Source organism: Phalacrocorax aristotelis, chromosome 6 (assembly GCF_949628215.1).
Source record: "Phalacrocorax aristotelis chromosome 6, bGulAri2.1, whole genome shotgun sequence".
Classification (NCBI taxonomy): domain Eukaryota; kingdom Metazoa; phylum Chordata; class Aves; order Suliformes; family Phalacrocoracidae; genus Phalacrocorax; species Phalacrocorax aristotelis.
Genome location: NC_134281.1, coordinates 20,736,374 through 20,760,772, shown reverse-complemented (window position 1 = coordinate 20,760,772; position 24,399 = coordinate 20,736,374). Strand labels below are relative to the sequence as shown.

At 44.8% G+C, this 24,399-nt stretch overlaps 1 protein-coding gene across 1 annotated transcript in view; it reads right to left on the bottom strand.

The window, feature by feature from the left end:
* BSN (bassoon presynaptic cytomatrix protein) overlaps window positions 1–24,399 on the bottom strand; it is a 100,642-nt gene that overhangs the window by 74,866 nt on the left and 1,377 nt on the right. The window contains exon 2 of the mRNA XM_075096452.1: window positions 1,659–2,058. Within this exon, the coding sequence (XP_074952553.1) occupies window positions 1,659–2,058 (400 nt within the window). The remainder of the gene's footprint in view (window positions 1–1,658; window positions 2,059–24,399) is intronic.

Sequence of the window (24,399 nt, the reverse complement as noted above, 5' to 3'; positions counted from 1 at the left end):
TTAAGGTCTGAGACCTTATACTGATCTTCAGAGGGATAAGCACCTCTTTACAGGGGTACAGAAGCAGCAGCCAACTAATTATGTCTTGCTATACCAGGGGTATCAGCTACCCCAACTCTCCTTCCACTGTGAAAGGGATGGGAAGGCAGGAGTCTCTCAAACAACGCTGTTTAGAAACCACTATTTCTGGTGTCAGGAGCAAGCATTGCGTGCTTAGCAGAAACGGCCACTGTCAATAAAACGTGGGTACCCAGGGGACTTCAGTGCCTAAACCCTGTTTTCTCACACACTGAAGTGGCACAGTGGCCTTCCGAAGCATGGCTTAAGGTTTCTGTTATTAAGCCTGAAAATAGGGATCCCCATGGTTTGCCTCTTAACAACTGAAAAAGCATCCACATCCCTTCTGTCACGGTTTTAACTGGGATAAAGTTAATTTTCTTCACTCTAGCTGGCATAGTGCTGTGCTTTGGACTTGGCATGAAAAAATGTTGAGATAACACACAGATGTTTAGGCTGTTGCTGGGTAGCGCTTGTACTAGTCAAGGACTTTTCTAGCTTCCCCGTGCTCTGCCGGGTGCACAAGAAGCCGGGAGGGAAGGGGGCACAGCTATGAGAGTGGATTCAAACTGACCAAAGGGATATTCCATACCATGTCACGTCATGCCCAGTATGTTAACTGGGAGGATCTGGCCAGGGGGAGGGAGGCAGCAATCATGGCTCAGGGACGGGCAGCGTCAGTCGGCGGGTGGTAAGCGGCTGTATTGTTTGTGTTTCTGTGGGGTTTTTTCCCTTTTTTCCCCCCTTTCTTTACCATTTTATTATATTAACATTATTTTCATTATTATCATAATCATTATTATAGTTATTATTTTATTGTAATTATTAAACTGTGCTTATCTCAACCCAGCGCTCTTTTGCTCTTCTGATTCTCTTCCCCATCCCACAGGGGTGGGGGAGTGAGCAAGCATCTGTGTGGTGCTTAGTTGCCAGCTGAAGCTGAACCACAACACCTTCCCATCCTGTGTGGAGGTCTCTGACCTGATGGATCGGCACAGGGACCCCTATTCCCCAGCCAGCCCCAGCACCCCTGGCTCACCACCGCTGCCAGATCTGCCTCTGAGAACCTGGCGCATCATTTCACACATCCCACATGGTGTAAAATGCTTCCCCGGCAAGGCATCCTCTTGCGCACGACTTTGCACTTCTCTCCTGCCACCAAGCCTGATGTTGTCTGAAACTTACCCACCACCAAAACATCATCACCTGGGAGGAATCAGGGTCTAAGACAAACACCACCTCAGGGTTGCCAACTACCCCTCTGCTCCCCTCCTACTGTTGAGTCCTTCAACTTCAGGAACCTCACCTCAGCAAAGCATTTTGGGGTCCCAGCACCAGAGACTGGATATCTCTGGTGGTCTACCACTTCCCTTTAACTAATTTACCTCCTCTATCTCATCATAGCTCACATTATCACAATTATTGCCTGATTAACCAGCAGAGCCCTTGCTCTTGAGCAATGCTTTGCAGCTGCCAAAAGCAAAAGTGCAACTTCTGTGTTTGGAGAAAACAAGAACCTCTCCCTGCAAACCTTGGCAGCAGCCACCCCACCACCCACCTGAACTGTCCAGGAAGGCTGCCCAAGGAAGAGGAAGCATTACCTGGGTGAGGTGTGGGTTGGGGTTGAAGCCACACTGGTTGCAGACTTTGCTGTGACACTGGGTGCAGGTGTTGAAGTTCGGCTGGCCAGGAGAGGAGGTGAGTTCCGTTGTCTTGCATATGGGGCAGAGCGTGCTGCTGGGGAGCGGGGCGATCTGCGGGAGTGAGTATGGAGAGGTAGGGGTGCTGCCACGATCCGGTGATGCTGAGGGAGACCTCCCTGACCCCTGGCTCCTGGTGTCCACCTGCAGCATTCTCCGCTGTCCCTCCGCTGGCAGTCCAGACTGGCCCTGGCCCCTCATCTCCTGGGGGCTCTGGGAACTAGGTGCAGTCTGTACAAGGGAGGGGGATGCTGACCGCTGGCCTGCAGCCTGATCTAGTTGCTCCGGTCTCCTTGGTGTGCTGAAACACCATTAAAAATACACATAATAAGCCATGTTTAGTACATTCATATTATGCCATCAATGCAGAAAATATCTAAAGCACCCTCTCCACACCTGAAGCCCCAGCTCAGTCAAGGAGGCATGGCAAAACCACGCTGCAAACCAGGGGAACTTCAGATCCGCAGAAGGATACACTTTACCTTATGAAACAAGGCATAATTTTAGCTTTCTTTTATATAACCCAGTGGCAGAGATGTAATGGAATTATTCAGCATATTCCAAGTTGAACTTTAGCTGGAAATTTGCATAGAAAATATGAATGAGAAGTTTGGGGCAGCTCAGCCTCCTGCCAGCCTAGGGGTCCCTATTAGCACTTCTCCAGCACAAACCAGTGCTCAAAGAGGCACAGTAACTCTAGTTTGCAGATTGTGGGGCCCCTTTCTGCAGGGAGATGGCCAATGCATGCTAAAGCATCTTCTCACAACCTAATTTTATGAGTTGCTGCCAAACAAAAAGACTGCAATGAGCCCTATCTATTGAAGGAAAACCCCTTCAGAAACCCAAAGGGGCAGGAGAACTACTTATGCTTTCTCAATTATCAAGCTGCCCCCATGCAAGTCACAGGTGAAAGCAACTGAGGGTTTGCTTCCCAGGGGCCACAGCAGTGGGAAATTAGGAGAGAGCAAATCAGCTCTGCTTTAGTAATCATTACTAAAGTGTGGGGAACAGGGCCTTGCATGGGCTGGCTGCCCCCGCAGCTGAACCCTTATCTGGGTGATATGAGTCTTGGCTGGGCAGAAAACCAGCTGGGGTGCATCAGGTCACCAGGACAGGCTACTAAACTGCCCTGTGAAACCTTAACTACTGGGAAGGAGTAGTACTGAGGTCCCCATAACCTGTGTAGGATACTCAGCACCCTGCAGCGTGTGCTTCCCTGCTACCCCACAGCTTGGGGAGAGTGTCCAGTGGCCTTAGGGAGCTCTGGAGCAGCTTCAGCTGTAAGAGCTTTGAGTTCTCATGTTGGAGAGCATGGCAGGAGGTCCCACACCCCCACCTCCCATGTTATTTCAGTGCAGGTACCCTGCAATGTGCTGCTGATGGACCATGAGTGCATGAGAATGAATCTGTAATGGAAGATGTTTATGTAATTACAGGGGTTTTAGGTAACAGAACCATCTGCTGCATGTGCTCATCAAATATTCTCAAAAAGGTAGAAGTCCTAATGCCCCTACTACCTGTAATCTACAGCTGTTTAAGGAAAAAAAGTGACTCAGAATCTCAAATTCAATAAATTGTTGATTTACCCAAGCAGGGTCTGACCTTATAGAGGTTTAAAAAGGGAACTTAAATGCATAAAACTAATGAAATCCAAAGTGCATGCTGCCACAGTAATAGGAAGTCAGATGAAAATAAATATTAAAATAGCACTTTGGGAATACATTTCGGCTGCAGATTGAAACCCACTTCTCTGAAGGAGGAATCACACAATAATAATAAAGTAAAGCAATAAGGGAGTAACTGATGTGCTCCAGACTAAAGAGCAAACCCACCTGGCCCTGCAGCAAGACACATGCAATAAGTGCCATTTACACGCTTCCATCACGAATACTGAATTGGGATTTGCCTCCTGATACTGAGGACTGCAAAGCTACTACCCTATAAAAACGTATGGCATCCAAAGCTGGTGAAGATGGGAGAGTTCAGTCCCAGACAGTGGGAGAAAGTAGTGTCAGAAAGCAAAATGCATTTTCTCTCCTTAAATTTAATTCTTATAAAAACAGCATTTATGTATTATAATTTATTAAAGAACACTGAAATAAAATTATTTGAAATATTAAGGTATATAAAGTCAAATAACTTGTTTGGAACAAGAGAATGGTTATTCCACTGCAAATTTCAAAAAAATTTTTTTTTCCCATTTGATATGAAACAAATGTTTGCCACCAAGTGGGAATTCTGACTCCAAACTGTCTCTGATGACAGGATTACTGCTAAACTACAGTTTCACTTCCCAGCTCAGTGAGAAACGGAAAAAACTTACAGCAGCTACCCACAGCAGAAGTGTTTAGCAGTATGTTAGTAGTTACTACCTATTTTTGCAGCTGGTATTAGTAGTACTAGAAGTCTGGCTTATTTAGTTCAAGGACTTTTCTTTAAAAAAGTGAAATTTTTGCATAGTGATTTTTTTTGCAGCAAAACAATGTGAGGAGCGCCGTACCTCTGAAGCTGTGTTTCATCAAGAGGAGCTGTCACACAAGGCACAGACAAGTTTATCCCATTTCCTGCCCAAAACAGTGTCTGTGGCTTTCTTGAAAAAGCAAAAAACCATGAGAAAAAATATACAAGATGCTGTTATTTTGCCTTGGGCATCATTCCTGGTGCAGAAGAAGGAGGACAGTTGGGCACTCGCTGCCTGGAGGGATGGTGCTGCTCTGGAGATGTTCTCCCAGCCTGGGATGGAGCTCTCTCTCGGCTCCCTTCATCTCTTCAGGTGCAAAGAAATGCCATGCACCATCTCCACCCTGCTCCCAGCAGTGTTTCCACCCTGTGCACCTATATCATCCCTGCATTTATTTATTTTATAATTATCTAAGATGCCCCAGGCATCCTGTGACATGGGCTGGGCTGTCTCTCACTTGCATCAGCTGAACATTCTGTGTATGTCTCATACCCATCCATGAACCCTTTTGTTGTTGTTACACAAATCCGAATGGCGACTTATCTACTTTTTTCCATACAGCCATCTTTATCACTGCTAAAAACATGGACTAGCATCAGGCTGCTAACCAGTTCCAAAGAAATTCCCCCCAATGCCACTAGACTGCTTGTTAACAATTAGATTGAGATGGCAGGATAAGGCAGGATTTCACCCATTTGATGGGGGCTGTATTGATTTTGCACCACCCTAATTGTTGAATTAGAAACATTGGGTGATGAACAGTCAAACATCTCCGCAGGTTCCAAATTCAGCAGCGTTCTCACACTGACAAACAGGGTTATAATTTTGTCCAAGTAAAGAATACCAAGTTCATTTGACTAATCTTATTAACAATTATACCATTGAGGTTTCAATTTTTTATGCTCTGTCTATGAATACTTTATCAAGAGAAGGTCAGGCAGGGAGCTCTATTAATCTGCCCACAGTCAGCAGCAGGTTGGGCAGCTGGGAAGATGCTATTTTCTTCCTTTTTTTTAATTTTTAAATTGAAAATTTATGGCTTTCTTCTTGCTTCCTAAAACTCTCTCTGTTTTCCAGCATAAAGCCAACATGCTGTCAAACCAAGCCACAGCCAGCCTCTTGCCCTGGTGCAGCCCAGCCAGCCTAAGCAATGCCCACCACAAGCCCTCTGCTCCTCCACCTCTTGCCCAACTGTCTCCAAGTTTGTTGGAGCTGAACCCTTGACCGTCCTTTGAACATGGACCATCAAACCAGCCCAAGAAGTACACAGCACCAGCCTCTGCTTTCTGCAGAGAGGAATACAGCATTTCACCATCAAGAAGTATGTAGGGTAGTCCTGGGTCTGCAACATCAGAAGCCTGGGTTTCACTCCCAACTCTGTGGTTTATCTGTACCACCTCTGTTCCCTTCCCCTATAGAGTGAAAGAAGCATCTGCCCATCTCCCAACACAAAGCACAGCAAAACACCCACAAAAATTAACCCTCAGCTCTGTGCAAGAGAGGAGGCTAAACTGCAAGGTTGCTTGCCACATAGCCTGGAGCTGAAAATCATCTTGACAGATTAACTGTACTCAGGTCTGCTTCTCCATCAGATATTTCTCCTGATTAAAAGGGCACAGAACTTTCCTTGTTCCACTCAGGAGCAAGCACAGAAATGAAACCAGCCTTTCTATTTAGGGCTGCTGCAAATGTCCTGGCAGGCTGGGAGGAGATGGAGAAAGGACTAGGAGGGAAAAGCTGACTGAGATGATCAGAAACATGAACAGCTTAATGAAAACCGAGGGTCAAAGCCATTCTCCACAAAATCAAGCTCAGCAGTGTAAGATGTCACAAGCAGCTCAGATTTTTATGCTTGGTTTTTCCCCTTCCATAAAAATTACAGTTTTTCGTTGAAATAACAAGAATTGGGAAGGCTTCAAAAACAAAATCCTATTTACAGCCAAAACAAATGTTAGGCTGTTTGCTGGTTAATGTTTACTTTCAGAAAAAAATTATTTGTCCTAAACCTAACTTTTGGTAGCATGGCAGTGCCAGTGAAAGATGTCAGCAGCTTTAGGAAAGATGAAAGCTATATAGTGACATAGTATTGCTTTACAATCCTGTTCCAGTATATCAGTACAGCCTTCTTATTTGGGAATTCCTACGTAAAGTCAGGGCCTGTAGAAGGGAATTGCTCTAATTTAACTGAAGTAGGTTCATTGGTGCCACTAAATTTTATAGACAAGACCCAAGCTTAGAGCCAGCATCTCAAGAGGTGTCAACAGGTCCTTTTTCATACAAGATGCTAACTTGGGAGCAATAACCATCACAAGGTAAATGTCAGCACCATTAACACTGTTGCTAAAAAATCAAGTAGTAATGACACTACACAAAATCTACATGCAAGGCTGGTAACTCAAGTCTTGTTCAGGCATGGTGTGTGAAAAAGTTCACAAGAGAGCATGTGTATTGGTTTTCTTCTAATTTATTGTTTTTTCTCCTAATTTCACATTCCTCCCTTGGCCACAGTGGCCACACGCATCTGCTCAGCTGCCACCAAACCCCAGCAGTGCTCACATCCATGGGGGCTTGGCATTTTTGGTCTGAGTAAATCCTTCAGGAGCTGCAGCCCTTTTATCCTACTGGGAAACATGGATTGCATCCCTTTCTCTGCCGGGTGCCAACTGAAATTGGTCCCTTCTCGCTGGACAACTGATATAATTACTGCATTATAGTACATAAAAAGAACATGAAAACAAATGGCACCACCACCATCATTTTACAAAGAGCATGCTCTGCTCAGGCTTTCCAAAGGAGAGCTGGGTTTATCCATGGAAGAGAGCTCCCAGCTTCACATCCATGTCAGAAATAAGCAAAATGGGGACAACCAAGTTTTTTCTACTAGTAGAAAAAGAGAGGAAACAAATGACTGCTTACCTGCAGCAGAACCAAGGGTATGAGAAGCACACAAATCAAGACGAAGCATGAAAAGAGAGCAGATGTGTAGACGGTCACACCCAAGACACTCACACCAAAAGAGGAAAGCTGGGTTAACGAACAAGTATTAGAGCTGCTCATCTATGAGCAGAGATTTGACCTAGTTGGTTTGTCTGAAACCCAATGTGAACATCCACGTGACTGATTTTAAGAATCACTGAATATAACCTATTTAGAAAAAAAAGAGCAAAAGGAGAGTTGCACTCTAGGTCAAAATGGCACTGGGTTTGACTCAGAAAAACAAAATTCCTAATGCTTATGGGTTAGCATAGAAGCTGCGTGGGATAATATCAAATACTAGCTGGTATATACTGCCTGTTAGCAAGTCAGACTAGAAAATAGGACACGCAACCTTTTAATAAATAAACAGAAGAAGAAGTGTCTGATGTGGAGGGCCTCCAGTTTCAATTACGTGCAAAATCTCACACTGAAAATCTCACACTAGTGATGCTAAAACATACACTGAGTTTGGGAGTTTTATTGGTGGCAACTTCATAGCTCTAAAAGCACTACATCCAATATGGGGAATCCTGTATCAGACTCTGCTTTGACAAAAAAAGACGCAGTTGCAGAATTAAAAATCAGCACCTGCTTAAATCCAAGTACCCCTGGCTTATTTACATTTATGTCAATGCAGGAAGAAGTTCAAGCTGGAAATGTGTGTACTGGATGATTTAAAAACAGCGAATGCCACACAGCTGAAAACAAAATAGAAGATATGAAATGGTGACTAGAAACTGTCAGGGAGTATTTTATTAGATGGCAACACAAGCACTCTTGTGAAAGGCCACTGTATTTAATGACTTGCTTTTGTGAGCAGTGGAAAAAAGCCCTGTTCTCCTGCAGCTTTCTGTGCAGGGTTGCTTCATCCCTGTCAAATAAGACACAGTTTCTGTCAGGCATTTTCTGTGTGACGAAGGCACCCTTAATGCGTGTCTCCTGATGCTGGAGAGTATAACTTGATCTCCTGCTTCAGGCTTTCACCCAATCTGGGCAATTATTCAGGTCCCTAACCTCCACCCACATACCTGTTCTCATAAACACACAGAAACACGATATCCTCAAGTCCTCTGCTGCCCTGTTGAACCCCACTGTGGCTGGGGTTCAAGGAGGGTCTGCCAGGCAGGCAGTCGCATAAGCCACTTGTATTTAACATAGCAGACTAATGACCTCACCCAGAGGAAATGCATCCCAGCACAATGCTGCCATGTGGCAAACAGCACTGCGATGCACGGTGTGCCACCTTCCTCCTCTGGCCCCTGGTTTTGCAAAAGATAACATACTTAGTGCTGTTGCCAGTTTTCCCTTGGTTTAAAATGCAGAGATCTACAATCCATGGAAAGGTAACAAGAACCAGAAGTTTTCCAGTTTACATCCACATTATAGGTGCATGAGTCAGTATACTGCAAAGTCAAGACTAGGAAAAGCCTCAGTCCACCACAAACCAGTTATCCTCCATCTTATTAGCATCATGTCTAGTTCAAACAAGAATCAGCAACAGGCTAACACATCAATGTCATTCATGCTGCTCTATGAAGCATGGTTGTTGAGAAGCATCTATCATCTTATTAGCTGAATCCTATGTACCAAAGGAGGAGTTTATGAGTGATTTAAACTCTCAGTAAACATTTACTTGCTTATTTTCATTCCTGTGCACTGCCTTTTTTGTGTTTGTGAATCATTACCAATTGCAGTTGGACCAGATGATCACTGCAGATCCCTTCCAACTGAACTATTCTATTCTAGTCTATTGTAATTTTGCTATATGGCAAATAAATACTTAATTTGCACCTAACCTGGCCCTGGTTGAGCTAACAGCCATTTCCCTTAGGGCACTTTCCAACATAAAACCAGAGCAAGAGCTGCTCATACCTGCCAGCCCAGCATCCCAAACTTCTCTCCAGAGAATCCCAAGGTCTGATGTGTACTAGTCACCCTATGTAGTACACGATGAACATTTGCAACTGAATGCAAGGCAGCTGATCCCCATAGAGTCCAGAGCAGCCTCTATGAATCCCAAGACCTGAAATGGAGTCAGGGGAGACTTTGCACACTTGCACACCTCCCACAAGCCCTTGCAAGCCAGAAAGTCACCAAGTGACCTGCAGACCCCCACGTGCTGCTCTTTCAGCTGCTGATGCTTGAAATGTGCAGCCACCACTGTCAGGATCTTGGCCAAGCCCCTCAGAGCCTCTGGCAACTGGCAAGACAGAAGAGCCTCCAGGTAATGATCTCAGCCCAATATATATCAAAGAGATTTCTTCTGAGCTAGCTTTACAGGAGCAGGCACACTGACGGCTGAAAGATTTGAACAGGTCTCTTTTTCAAGTGGTATAACTGTTGCTGAGAACATTTATGATCTTGAACTTCAAAGCATTAAAATATCTCAGTGATAAGTTGGGTGTCCAATATCCATTCTGCCTCAGCGTCAGGTAAAATTTGTTTCCTCTGTGGCAGCAGAAAACTACATGTAAATTTTCCAGACACACAGTAGAAGCCACTTCTTGATCGTGATGCAATTAGCTGCACGGCGTGAGAGGAGTGGTACAGCTAGCTGCTGAGAGCCAGGAGGGCGCAGATGCAAAGCAGAAGCCCTGGCTCTGCTGTGCCTGGAGAAACACCATCTCTGGGGTGAACATGGAGCTATTAGAAAGGTCCACTGGATTTCTGATCCAGAGTCTGCATCTCTCTGGGCACTTAGGAAGATATAAAGCAAGGAGGAAGTAGCTCTTCCAGTGTATGGGTGCAGTCAGCTTTGAACCATCAGTGCAGGTGAACAGCAGCCTTGGAGCTGGAAGGAGAGGAAGCAGCAGGCACCCCAACCACTGGCCCCAAGGATACTGCCAAAGGGGAGGATGCGCAGCACAGCTGCCCAACTGCAGGACTCATTAAATGTCCCCCACCCTTGCTGAGCATACCAAACTCCACAGTAGTTCAGGTGAGCACTGGGAGTGGCTGTGCTTGGGGAATGCTGCAGGCTGGATGGTAAAGAGGGTTGCAGAGCTCCTCTCCTCTTTATTGCAGGACTTGAAAGGTCTGCAAGAAATCATCAATGAAGACCCCTGCCACAGAGATACAGCCCTGCGACCAAGACCAGGGAGCATGCACAAAAAGGGTGGCTGAAATGGGAATAAATGTCTCCAGAAGTCACAGTGAGGAGCAGGCTGACAGCCATCCCTTCAACCTGATTTCTACCTAGCTATTTGATGTGTGGCCTCCATCTCCTTCCTGGGACCAACTGATCACTGTGAGCAAGCCATTTATGTATGTTAAAAATCATATACTTTGTAAATGGTCATGACAATCTTGAAAATACTGCAGACACCAGAAAGGACAAGTATGATGGGTAGAGTACCCCAGCCAAGGAGCAACTGCTCCCCTCTGCCTCCATCCACTTAGATCTTATAACCAAGCTCTAGCAAATATATGGTAAAAGAGCTGATTGACACAGTCACGTTTGACTGAAGACCTTTGTCCTAGTAAAGCTGCCAGCATGAATTACTGTGCTGTATTTATGAAATGCCAGCAAAGCCAAAAGATAAAACACAGCATGAAGCTAAGAAATTTTTATGGCATATGGTTCATGAAAGCTTGTCTTGTAAATCTACGATTATAACCCCCTGCCTCAAGAGACTCTCTGATTTTAATTGGCAGGAACACAGTTTTTTGTCTAGGTTGTTAACCATTCCCTAAAGCAACACAGAATAAAGCTACCTGCTCTTGACTTAGTCCTGCAACATGCACAGCACCTCCTCTAAGATGCCAAAATGGATGACAGAAACTTTTAGTAACAGTGTCCATAACAGATTCAGCTTCGATCTATTTGCAGGACTGGAAAAACCACACAAATACACACAACTACTATAATATTTAGATTTAAATGAGGGGAAAAAAATCAGAAAAAGTGAGAAAGTTTGAATTAAAAGGTGGAAGGGTAAGAAAGGGAAGTTTCCGTGGCACCTGTTAACCATTAGGCCCTCAGGCAAAATGTACGGTATCAAGAAAGGGTTTAAGACATGGTCATAACATGGCAACATAATTTAAAGAAAGGGCAAATAGGCTACAGGAGTAAAAGGAAATCCTTCAAAAAGTAAAAATTGTATCTAGATGAGGAAAAAAACAAACAAAAAATTGGCAAATTAAATTTAAAGCCCTAATAAGGCGCGTGTGCGCGCACGCACACACACACAAAATCCCTGAAGGAACAACTTGTAAATTGGGCCAAAAAAACCCAAACCAAACCCTAAAATTTTCAAAACTTTTGAAATAGGAAGTCTGCCAATAGGAAGTCTGGAAACTGAAAGAAGACTGAAACACAACAGAAATATTTAAGGAATGCAAGACTGTAAAAGAAAAGATAAATCCAACCTTTTCCATGCTGTCTGCTGAAAAGAAATTTATTAAGGCTCCCACACCAGAAACATTTCATATAAAGAATTAGCCTGAAAAATTGTTTTGGAGAAATGTTAGGACAAAAATCTAGAAAGAAGAAAGGGAAAAAAGAAGTAAAAATGGTGAAATAAGGGGAAGCCTTCTTGTGGGTTAATATTCGTTCACAACTTAGGATGCCAAGGACAGAGGTAGATGGTCAGGTTTTCACAAGCAATGTTGCAGGATAAATGGGATGTTTTCATAAATGTCCTGGGAAGGAGGGGAATAATGAAGGGAAAAGTTTGCTGAGCCGTACAAATTTATTCAGAGCATTCAAACCTAAACCTGAATGCAAACTGCTTTAGAAGGCTCTCCTGAAATGGATGTCTCCAAATGCCATGGCAGTTGAAATACAAGGTCAAGAAAAGCAGAGTAATGCACAGAAGATAAGACAACCATAGCCACACGTACTGATGGGCTCTAAATGAGGTATTCCTGCCCTGCAAAGAGTTCTTCAAGCCATTTTGGACAGTTCTCTGAAAATGTCAATATAATGCTCATCAACAAATGTAGAATAATCTACAGAAAAACAGACAATTAAGATATTTTGGGAAAAATGCATTCTGGAAAGCAATTCAAAGCGAAGAGCAGAGGCAGCCCATTCCTTAGACTTATTTCTGGCTTTTTTTCCACCCCCAGAGAGTGGCACGAAGGTCTGGTTTTGCAAGGCTCCCTTTTGAGTTTCAGGCTTGACTCAGTCCAGGAGCTGGAGGGATTTCTGCAGCCTTTTGCCCACTGTGGGTAGGTGCTCTGACAGCAAGAGCGGTTTGCTGCTGGTGGGTAAAAAGGGGTCAATCCCAGGGGTCTGGCTCCACCGGGACAGCATTGATGGTCCTGTCCACACTGCCCACGGGTACCCATACTTCTACAAAACCTCTAGCTGCAGGAAGTTGACACTCAACCATTAAGAAGCTCAGGAGACTGCAGGGCCCTTTTTTTCAGATGAGTTCCACCCATGCTCCAAAATTAAAAGCTGATGCAAAAAAAAATATATCATTATCCATCTCCATGACAGCTTGAGTCAACCGAACTCAGCCTGGAATGAGGAACAACACTCATTCCAGGCATTAAAAAAAAAGGAAGATCCATCAGAAAGAGAAGTGCTGTTAAAAAAGAGGCAGTAATGACATACCAGGAAGAAATCTGCTTGTATTTTTAGAAAAAGGAAAGAAAAACCCAGTTAAAACAGCAATTTCCAGGAGAGGAAATCAGACTACCATACTCTGGAGAGCCAAACTGCTCCTGGTTTCTGACTGCCACAAGCGGCAACAGAAAAATCCTGACTTCACACACCTCTTTCTTTGAGCCTGGGCAAGTGAAACATGAGACCTAATATATATTATTTTATGTCTGTGAAAAATTGTAGCATTTTTATCCATCCTGCAATTGAGTCTTTGCACCTTACAGAATTTTGGCCATCTCACAATTGTCCCCCTAATTCTTCCCCAGGCCATTCAGGTCCTTAATATTTTTGTTGTTGTTGTTACCCCAGGTTACCAGGAGAGCTGACATCTAAGGTGTGGAAGAGCAATCAAAAAAAGATCATTTGGGCAGGGACTGAGGAAACAGTGATAAACTCATGTCCTCCCCAAAGAGATCCAAGTACATAGAGGGGTACGTGGTAAAACAGATGAGCCCACATTTTCCTACAAGGAGGAAAGCTTCGTGTCCAACATGGCCAGATACCATTTGACGAGAACTTCACATCAGGTTGTGGTTGTCACAAACACTTCTCAGCTGCAGAAGTTTCTCCATCCCTGACATTCTCCATACCAGCACACGTGGGCCAATAATGTGTATTACTGGAGACAAGACTGTGGTTGCAAGTTCATGCTAGGGACTCTGCCCTGGCGCTGCCAGCCAACTCCTTGCGCAGCACAGAGTCAATATAGTTGTTGTGTGTCTTAGATTTACACCTTCTGGTTTTCAGAGATTTGAATTGGAAGCTCAACTGCAAACGGCAGACCAAACTTGGAATTAATTACATTTTTGCATGTAAAACTTGTTATTCACAACAGGAAAGGTAAAGCAAACCCAGAGAATAATACCGATACTGTCAGAGACACCATCAACTTCAATATTTCAAGCTGCTCAGTTTAAATGTGCTTTTGAAATAGAAGAGTCTGAAATTCCCCTGCCAGATTCTTTATAGGATCAAAGGAAAACACTTCTCCAGCATCTGCAATTCTTTGAGGCACCTTGTCCCTGCATGCATTTCCCTGCTGCACATACCTCAGACCAGAACATTTGTCCCCAAAGAGACTGATGCATCTGCATATTTGATGTATCTGTCCTCACGGTCCCATCAGAAGGCTTAACTTGGCCTGGAAGCAGGCAAAATTTAAGGCTGAGAAGTTTACTTGGTAATTGAACTGGATTTTAGATATGTTGGTAAGTAGAAGGCATTTTATTACTATCCAAAGCAGGTAGTTGATTTCGTTTGCATATTTCAAAGAAAAAGAAAGGCATGATAATTTGCTAACTCAGAGTGTTTGGGACTATATTTTTAGTTAATAATAAATCAAAATTACTTTAGTAATTATCAACATGGGTTTCATGAAACTGAGTTGCACAGCTATCAGGAATCATATGCTAATCCATTAACCAGTGCAGGTAGGAGATACTTCAAGATGAGAAAGGCAGATAAAATAATGTACAAAAGGGACAACTAAGGAGATACTTCTTTGGAGTTTTCTCCCAGAGTGATAATTTCTGGATAACTTATCTTTTCCAGGTTAAGGTAATCAATGGCATATAATGTAGCAACATGGACCACCTCTTCCACTCAAACAAGAACTGATGTTCTGTCATCATTTTAGTGTACTCAGTCCAAATAAACTCTAATAAAGTGGTAAACGGGCTCTATGTGCTCTGAAAATCACTACCAGGAAAGGTTCAAAGGACAGCAAAGGACGACATGCCTACTCTGCTGCTGAGCCCCAGGTGGCAGGATCTCACCCAGAGGGAGGAGGGCAGGTTGGGGGTGCGCTTGCAGGACTAGCACACTCAAAGATGTTCACTCTGTATACATGGAAACAACCCATCTTTCCTCACATGCTCCCCAGCTACAGGATTCTGAAGCAAAACATCCACAACAACTTGCAGACAGGGTAGAAAAGGAGAAGGCCTGGAAATTTCACTGTTTGGGACTACAGAGCTGCCCTAGATACAAAGGGACAGTTGGGGCAGGTGCTGAGCAGCAGAGACTGATTTACAACAATGTAAGCAGAACCCAGCATCACCTCCTCACGTATGCCCGCGTCGGGAGTATTTACAGAAAGCTACAGATGCTGCCTCGCCCCAACAGAATGTGCTCTGGCACTATCTGCTGCAGACATCTCACAGGTTCATATGAGAGGAGACGCAACCCATGGAGGTATCTTGGGAGCAGCCTGACAGTGTTCTTCCCACCCTCCTAAGAGCCATTCCCAGCAGAGGATTAGAGGAGAGCAGAGAAGGTCCACAAAGGCAGCAATCCGAAGGATCGCTACTGACACCTGCCCAGTCCATTGAGAAATCTTGCTTTGAACAGGTAAAAAGAAATGCAAAATACAGTGGCTTATCATCAGTGCACAGAAGACAACAAAGCTGATGCACTTCAGGGGAAATATGGGCAAGATCTGCGCACTCCAAGGACAACATGCAGTTTGCTGCATGCTGTTGCTGGTCCTACAAGGACCACATTAAAGGGTCCCAAACTTGGAGTCAATAACACAACAGAAATTATGGTAGACAAGGTACTGAAAAAGCATACTGCAAAATTAAAATGGAAAAAAAAATGCATTACTCCATCCTGTAGACTGGAGGTTATTGTCAAGCATGACAAGAATGGTTTAGGCTGTAACTACTTCGGGTGCTTAAACTGACTAGACAAAACCCAGTGTGGCCAGGGCAATATGTGCTAGCATCGTACCTGGGTGCAGCACAGACATACCTGGAAAGGCTTCAAACCATCAGTGTTTCCTCTGGCAGCTAACTGGGAGTTTAGTGTTTAAGAAAAGAAAAAGAAAAAGAAAAAGAAAGAAAAAACCCAACCAAACAACAATTTGCCTCCCTAAGAAGATTAATAGGTGCATTTAAAGAAACCAGTCTGTAGGCTTAATGAGAAAGAGGCAGCAAAATCCTAACTGTGAGACCTCCTACAGTTTTTCAGTCCAGCTGTACAATCAAATAATAGTTTATGTAACTAGGATTGGAACAAAATTAATTAAAAATAATTTCATGTTTCATCAAAGGAAAATTCACAGTTCGGAGTCAACATGGAAAAAGATCTAGATCAGCACTGCATTTTCCCCAAGCCTTTCATAAGCTTTGTATTATCAGCTGATTTGGTTGGGTTGTTGTTTTTTTTTGTGGGGGGTTTTGGTTTTGTTGTTGGTTTGGTGTTTTTTTCACAAAAGAAGAGCAAATTACCAAGTCCCTTAAGAACTTCTTATACATTTCCAAATTTCAGCTACTCCTATTTTGTAACATGTAACTTCGCATATCTTTTACCAAAATGTTTTCTTTAGGACATGAAAGAAAAAAAAACCCACGCTGTTTTTCCCAGGCTGCAATCTGTTTTTTCTCGTTTAAAAAAAAGTGGTTAACAGCTACAACATGTCAATCTTTGAAAGTAATTCCCACACACAATTTTGTCCTTTTGCAGACATTAAATATGGCAAAATCTCTTTGTACTCCTCATGTCTAGACTGACAAAGGAAGGATGTAAGCTGTGAGCAGACTCTTTCTCATACTGGGGAGCCCACGGCAGACCCAACTGGTCTCACACGGGCTGGTGGGAGGGGCAGGACCCTTCTGAATCCATTTAATAGTTGAAAAAGACACACTGACTTCATGCCCACGTACAAATTCCAAGGCCAGAGCACACTGAGAAGGAGCACTCTGAGACCGTGTCAGAAGAGGTCACATACTCCAAGCATCTGCTAACAGAGCTCGAAATCCATAAATAAAGCCAAATTCCAAAATAAATCCACACATTCACAATGCTACAATCTTCAGGAGTACACCGGTCCTGCAAAGGGACATGCACTGGAACCAGACTCTGAGCTTGGCATCAGCCTCCTGTCCCTCTTAGCAAGTGGAGAAGCTTGTGAGCCCCCAATGCCAGGAGATTCAGAACAGGTTAAAAGGCAATATTCTAATGGCAGGGAAGGAAAGAAACTAAAAAAGTTTCAAAGGCTGCTCTCAGTTATTGACATCTGGCCTCTGAAAGTCTCCCTATCCTGTAATAACTACATAGACATCTGTGCCTCTGACATCTGGGGCTGGATGGAAGAGGGCATGCCAACCTCAAACAGAGCAGCTGAAACACTCGATTTTGTCACATCTGCACCATGTAACATTTTGGTCCAAGGTGATTTTTTTTTTCTGTGGTCATCAGAGGAGCTGTCAAATCCTCCTCTGAAACCTCATCTGGAAACTGCTTTGTCACATCTGAGAAACCCTGGTCCCTGGCAGGTCCCAGAGCCAAGTGAAGAACAGTTAGTCATACCTGCTCGAAGAAACTCAAAATTCAGCAACGTTTCTCAAGTGGCATGGATGCATTTTCCCTTTGAGATATACAGTATCTGCTTGCTCTGGTCGCGTTATAACTGTCAAAAAAGGGGGAAACCCTCTGAGAAGAGGGCAGGAGATGTTCTTCTTGTGGAGAGCAGCTAAGCACATTCAGGCAGCAGAGGTTCAGGTGACTGCAGGTGGGACACGCAGCAAGTCACAGGTAGGAGATGGCAGCCTGCACCTCACATGAGGATTCAGAAGCTGCAGGACATCCCAGGCAGAAGTCACAGTACAACACTGAAGCCTGCTCACAGAGGATGAAAAAAGACCAAGAAATACAGAGATGGCCTCAACAATCTTCAGGGCGGAGAGGAAGAACTCGTCATGGGTCAGAGCTTGCTGCAACTCAGGAAGTCACTGCTTAACTGCAATGCGATGAGAAGGCTTGGTGTCCACATCCTTCCTTACCTCCTCTATGACCTGCTGGTGATATACAGAGGAGAGGGGCATGGTGGACAAGAGTAGGACCATCCCATTACCGCCAAAGGCTCAGCTGCCAGTCCTGACCCACATGCCAAGGGCTGCCCCTGCTGCCTCCCAGCCATCCAACATGCCCTGTCAGAGGGCTGCAGAAACAGAAATGGGTGAAAAACCCAGTCACCACTGCTCCCTGCTGCAAAACTCGCTGTGCAGGATGGCCCAAGTCCAAGTCCAAGTCTTAGAACACACCTGGGCTTGAAGGTGTTGTTATCCCTTAGGAAAACATAGAGGAGTTAAGCCACGGCTGCATGTCTCAAATATGTGGACTACTGCAGGCAGATCAATGCTGCATTTTGGATTTGCGAAGTAGAGTTTCTCATTTAAGATCTTAGTTTTTACCCTGTTAGTGGGACTATACAATGAGGTGTCTAATGGTGCCTGTCAGTGGGTCATGGCCCAGAGGTCTCCTCCGGTCCTGTGCTCCTACCTTTGCCCACCAGTGCCTTACATACTCTGTTACAGTCACTTGGCTCCTGGACAATAGAGCCCAACACCACCAAGCACTAATGGTCTCTGAGTGGAGACGTTCATCTCGGTTGCTCTGGGGTAAAGGTGTAAACGTTCTTCCTAACATCAGGAAGCGAAAGGAGCTGGCTGGCTGCTGAGGCAACCCATAAGCAATGGGTTTTCAAAAATGACTGCTGCCACAGGAGACACTAAGGACGGGGATAGGAGAAAGGTCTGGGGACAGACTGGGCAGGAGAGGGCTTTTTGTTGTTGCTGTAGCTCTTCTTCTAAGAAGCCTAATACACTTTACTGCATTAAATATAGGTGCATTTTTCTTCTATAGACAATGACCTAGGAAGACAACTAAATCATTTTTGACAAAAGAGAATGGTCCAAACTATTTAATCACACCTTCACAGGGAATAAAGCCAATACGAATGGCTAATCTCTGTACGTCACAGAAACTATAGTTTTGGGCTGAGGAAGACTGTATATTTTAGAAGGCGAAGCTTTTATTTAATCTTTGTGTGATCATCTATTGTATTGCACCCTCTGGTAAACTACTGCTACACTTATTTATGCTTACTGTTTATATACATTTTGTTGCCATTTGGCTAGGTTGGACCTCTAAACTCCAGACTGTGGTTTGCCTTTGTCAGCCATCGTGACTATCTTTACCACCCAGTGCCAGAAGTCAGGCTGGATGTCATACCATCACTTCTCATCTCAAGGCAAACCATGGCACTTAAAAAAAAAAAAAAAAGAGAGAAAACAAAATAAAATTAAAATTGCATTCAGACGTGGCTTGCTTGACTTGGTGAATGATGTCTGTCTGCTTCTGAGGAGCTCAGCATGGGCAGGGAGCTGCTGTCTCCTGCCTCATCAACCCGCTGTCCCCAGTCTGTGTGGGCTGGGGTCTATCTTCAATATCAAACATGCGTTAGTAAGATACAAAAAGGCCAGGAGTCTGCAAGATCAATCACCAGTACCCTTAAGTCATCATTGACATTATGAGCAGATTACAGGTGAGGAGCCCCCCAGGAACATGCCTTCCAACCTCACTGTAAAGCACAGGCTAGCGTTAATAGGAGGCGGTGATACTGCTCCCTCCTGTAGGCTCCTAAATAGCTCATCTGAGGTGCTGGGTGTTCTCAGCAAGGAGCCAGCTCATTGTATTTATAAAAACTTTTCAGTGTCAGTGACATGAAAAGCAGTCTGGCTTGCCCAGTAATGACTGACAGGCTGCACAGCAGTGCTTTGGGGTCACACTGAAGCTCAGCACCTTCAGGGACTGAAAAAGACAAAAAATAACCTGTTCATAAGAACAGTCGTGCCCATGGATTGATGCAAAAATAACAAATCTGTCATTCAAACAGGCATTTGAAAGCACAGTGATGGCTCAACAGAAACTATCTCAATCTCAGGAAAATGCGTGCAGCACTCAGTTTACAATGTGTGGGACTGGGATGACCATTAGCACTTGCTGCCACTCACCAGCCGGAAAAAAACCCAAGCAGCATCCAGGAGCAGCGGTGCTCCTCAGTGAAGGCAACATGATAATCTTATTTCCACATTTAGTGAAAAAGCAGAATGCCATCGCCATAGAGCCCGTTTCACCCTACCGAGCTACCTGGTTCTTGGAAATACTGTTTTCACCCTGACTGCCTGTCACACCCTTCTGAAGGTGCTCTTCATGTACTAGGAAATGAGTTTGATATTGCAACAGGATTACTAGAAAAACACCCTCGGCCGATGGTGTGCCATTGTGCCAGCCCCAGCCAGAGAACGAGCAGAGAGAGCTGCACAGAGAGCAGGCTCTCTTTTGTGGCAGGCAGGCTGTATTTTTCTAGCAGGTAAGTGTCCAGATGCATGTCAGGTATTCCCCAAACCATTATAAACTGCAGGAATATGCCATGGCACCAAATACCTTTTTGCACTCAATTGGAAACATGATGGGAAGCATCAAATACGTGCTCAATTCACACAGCAGAGAAAAGAAACAGCTTTATTCAGTTGTGTTGGAGAAGCAGAAGCCAGCCCATTGTGCTGTTCAGCATGACCCACAGTGTGGAGAGACCCACCGGCCCCAGTGGATGTGGTCACTCAAACTGAGGCACCGCTCCTGAACATCAGCAGAAGAGGCTGACCACCATTACTGTGGATTTCAGAGCACAGAAAGCATCCCTACCACAGCTGCAGCTGCACACAAGGCAGCCAGAGAGTCCTCAATTTTATAACCAGCATGATCCAAGAGCGAAGGATATCAACCCTTCCGAATTCTTCAACATCTTTCCTCCTGAGCAGAAGCAGACAGCATAGATACATGCAGGAGCCTGTCACGCAAAAGCAAAGGGTGAAGAGGCATGCCTTCAGTGTAACATCCAGGTTGGTTTCAGCTGTGAGAAACCCCAACCTGTGAAGCGGATTGCAAATCTGTGTATTTGTTTTGGAAATAAAGGCATTAATATTTTATGCTAAACATCTTGAATATTGATGAGCATGTTCACAGAAGAGGTTTGGAGTTACTTGAGCACCCAGAATTGTGCCATCTAAATTCAGTGGCCTAACGACTGCTGTCAGAGCTATCAAAAGTATGTAAAACATGGCTTGCTAAAGGGAAGATGTGTTGCAACTGACACTGTCTGCCCATCACGGGAGAGAAAGATGAATTGTGGCCCAGCGGGATATTTAACACAGCAAATATTTTGACTTGATCCATCAAATAAGCCATTTCGTACTCCTCCTTTTACCTTTTATTTTGCTCACACAGGGTTTATGAACTTGAAACGTTGAATATCTGTTCTTCCCCTCCTCACTTAAACCCAGCCTCAGCTCTCTCCCGACTCTCAAAATCTCTTATAACAAATAAACTAATACTTACTAAGCATGGGTGCATAGCAGGCCTTTCCAGAGTGCCAGTTCGCAGTTCAGCAAAAGGCCAGGAAAAAGCTATTTTAATATTTGAGGAAAAGGTTTTCCAGCGATGTTTCTGATGGCAACGTCTCTGCACAGTCCTGCTCAGGGCTCAATCTTTTCAGGGACAGCAGCACATGGAAACAAATATGGAGCTGGCTCTCCAGACAAGTGCAAGCCCTGTCCATAGCCTCATTTTCCATCACACAGTCTCATTTTATTTCTGGCACAGTCATATGAAAATGGACTGTGACTGCTTGTTTCTGCAAGCTTGTGAAAAGTACCCATTTAAAAAGAAATGAGAAAACTGGATTTTTTAAAAAATTACTTTTATTTATATACTTATTACCTATTATTGCTATCATACTTATGGCAAGAAAACAAGTGAATACCCAGCAAATGCAAATGAGCTACCAAAAGGGCAGAATGGAACATCTGAACTGCACTAACATTTTTTCCAAACTTGAGCTATTTTCCCTAATTAGGAGCACTTTTTTCAGTCCTGTTTCTACTATACCTGATTTTTTTTACTTCAAGCTCCACCACCTGTCAAATAAACCAATGCTAAATGTATAGCAGGGTAAACAGGATCGACACTTGACTTGCTCTTTCAAGTCAAACACAGGCTTCGGAGGATTGCTCACAGCACACACTGGAGTTGCTACCACTCAGTACTGGAAACTTCCCTTCTTGGTCACTTTAAGACCTTCAGCTCGCAGGAAGCCTGCCTGGAGACTTGAGAAAATCTGGGGTATTCAGTAAAGTGGCTTCTTTATCACAGAAAGCAAAGGTCTCAGTGGTCTCTCCCGTGGGAGAAAGCTTCCTCCCAATCTCGAAGCCCAGCAGCCAGCCCTGCTGTTTGCAACATGCACCTCCCAGACTCCAGAGGAACAGCAATGCTAAAAGCACTGCTGCTCCCACTGGTAGCCCAGGTATCTGTGGCCGGTCCTCAACGCTTCCCAGGAGACCGACCCTCTTCCCCTCTCCCCTCTTCAGCCTTAGTTCATGCATCCAGGCATCAAAAAAAGTCTTTTACAAGCTCCACGGCTGACCAGCAGACAGACCAAAAACCTGAATGAATTGGGCATAAATCAGACACAGACAAATATGATTGGAAGCAGCAATAAAATCTCTCGACAGGATGCCAGGAAAACCAGCCACCTAAAGTGCCATGCCCCAGGCTACATGAGATCTAAACTTGACATCATTCCTGCTCTGCCATCCAACCCCTTTTCATCAATCCATCAGGCTGCACTGTAAAATGAGCTTGTCCCTTGTGCTTAGGGGGTCATTTTGGAGGACCAGACCAGGGCTCCACTACCAGGAAGCTGGGAGGTTTTCAGTCCAAATCCATCCACAACCGATTTGTGTTCCCTTGATGCTACAGGTTAATAACACTCCATCTTCATCTCCTCTCAGGCAGCAGAGGCTCCGTTTGCCCGAGCAGACAAAGCAATCCTTCCCTCCCTCCTCTGATTCTGAGTACCTTGCCTGAGTACCAGTGCTGAGCACAACCCCCTAGGTGAGATTTTAACAGCGCCTTGCACAGGGACAGTCTTCCCATGTGCACTGAGAATACCTTGCCTGATGCAATCCTGCACCACGTTTGCCTTTTTCAGAGCTGCACCCCGCTGGCAGAGCCTAACCGAGCACTGCACGCATCTTCCCTTTATCCTCCAGCACCTCCGCTCCCCAGCTCCGCCATGCCTCGCCCAAAGCATGCAAGCAGAAAATCAGAGTTTATAAATATCGGTAGATGTTGCAGCCCAGTGAGAAGACATTACTTCTGTAGGACATTTTCTAGTCTCTAAAGTCTCTCCATACTGTATGCACAATTTCCTGAAAACAATTGTCATTAATTTAAACACAACATCCTGAAATCCAGCATACCACATGTAAGGTGTTCAGATTATTTTCTTGTATAACACAAAATAAGTTGTGAAAAATTACAAAGAAAAGTAACATCGCTATAGTTTTAATTGGCTTGCATACAGATTTAGGTTACTTAATTCAGAGAAAACAAACAATTGCCCAGATATTGAGAGAACTTAGCTTTTTCCCTTGTCACCTGGGATTTCTGGAGTGGCACTTTTTGCACCGCACACCCGCTGCTCAGTCAGCAAAAGCTGTGCCTTGTTATACCTTTTACAACATCTGGTCTATCTTATGTGCCCACTCCTGCATCTCACAAAGATGTCTTTCTTCTTAAGGCCTGTTTTTTCTTCATTTCCACTTTGTTACCTTGAATAAAAACCCTTCAGCATTACCTCAGCTCTCCACACCCCTCCCACACTCAGTTTTTAAACACTGGTACAGATCAGCATCTTCCCCATCCCTCTTGCTGCTCCACAGCAGCCTTCACTGCCAGTCTGCAGAGCCCCACAAGGCCCACCTCTTTAATTGCATTAATTAATTGCAAGTGAGGGCAGCTCCCTGGCATCAGCTCCCCAGGAGGGGCAGGAGCGTCAGCTAAGCATGTGAGGGCTCAGGCACAGCCAGCAAAACCAACCTGGTGCTTCTAGCAGGAAAGGAGCAAGATTGGCCAGTGCTGTAGGACTGAACTCTTCCACCCCGCCATCCCCATGTGCTCCACGACCCCCAAAGCCCCCAGGACCCCCAGTCCTGGTACCCAACAGCTAACACAGACCCTGGGCTGCAATCAGGGAGTCCCACATCAGTGCCAAAAATGGACAGAGATGGCAGATCTGCACGGCTCCCTCGGCTGATCTTGTTACACCGGCGTAAAGAGCCATGTGGGTATTTAATTTAAAATTGTTGCGAGCAACGTATGAACAAATTCTCACTGGCAGAGTCCAAAGCAGAGGGATCGGTGACTCTTTAGCAAGAGGAACTGGAAAAACATAAAGGAAACGGGCACAATTTCGCTCAGGGGCATTTTTTAATGCTTCCTGTGTAAAAGCTAACAGAGATTTTACAAAGAAAAGCCTGCCTGCAGTTTGACCACCCTGTAGGATTCCTGGAACCCGTCTGGATGTTAAGGTGTAGCCTGCAAGCAGCGATTGCAGCCCACTGGCTGGGAGCAAGAGGAAAGCACTGCCAGGCAAGACTGCAGCCTCCTGTTTGGGCTTCTGCTTGCATTTTTCCCATTTGAAGTAACGCGACTGGCAACACAAGCAGAGCTCATTGCTGCACGGGCAAGGCAGAGAGCCCTAAATGCCACCGCCTCGGCCACGCGCCATAGGCAAACTGCCCGCCGAGTCCCCTGCATCCCTCCATGCAACTTTCTGCTCCTCGCATTTATTTTTCCAGATAGGATGATATTTAGGATCAGCTGGTTTTTTAAAGGAGTATCTCCAATCCCACGCACGCTTCCAAAGCATCTCCCTCCCGGCTGGCGCTGCCTGGCAGAGGGAG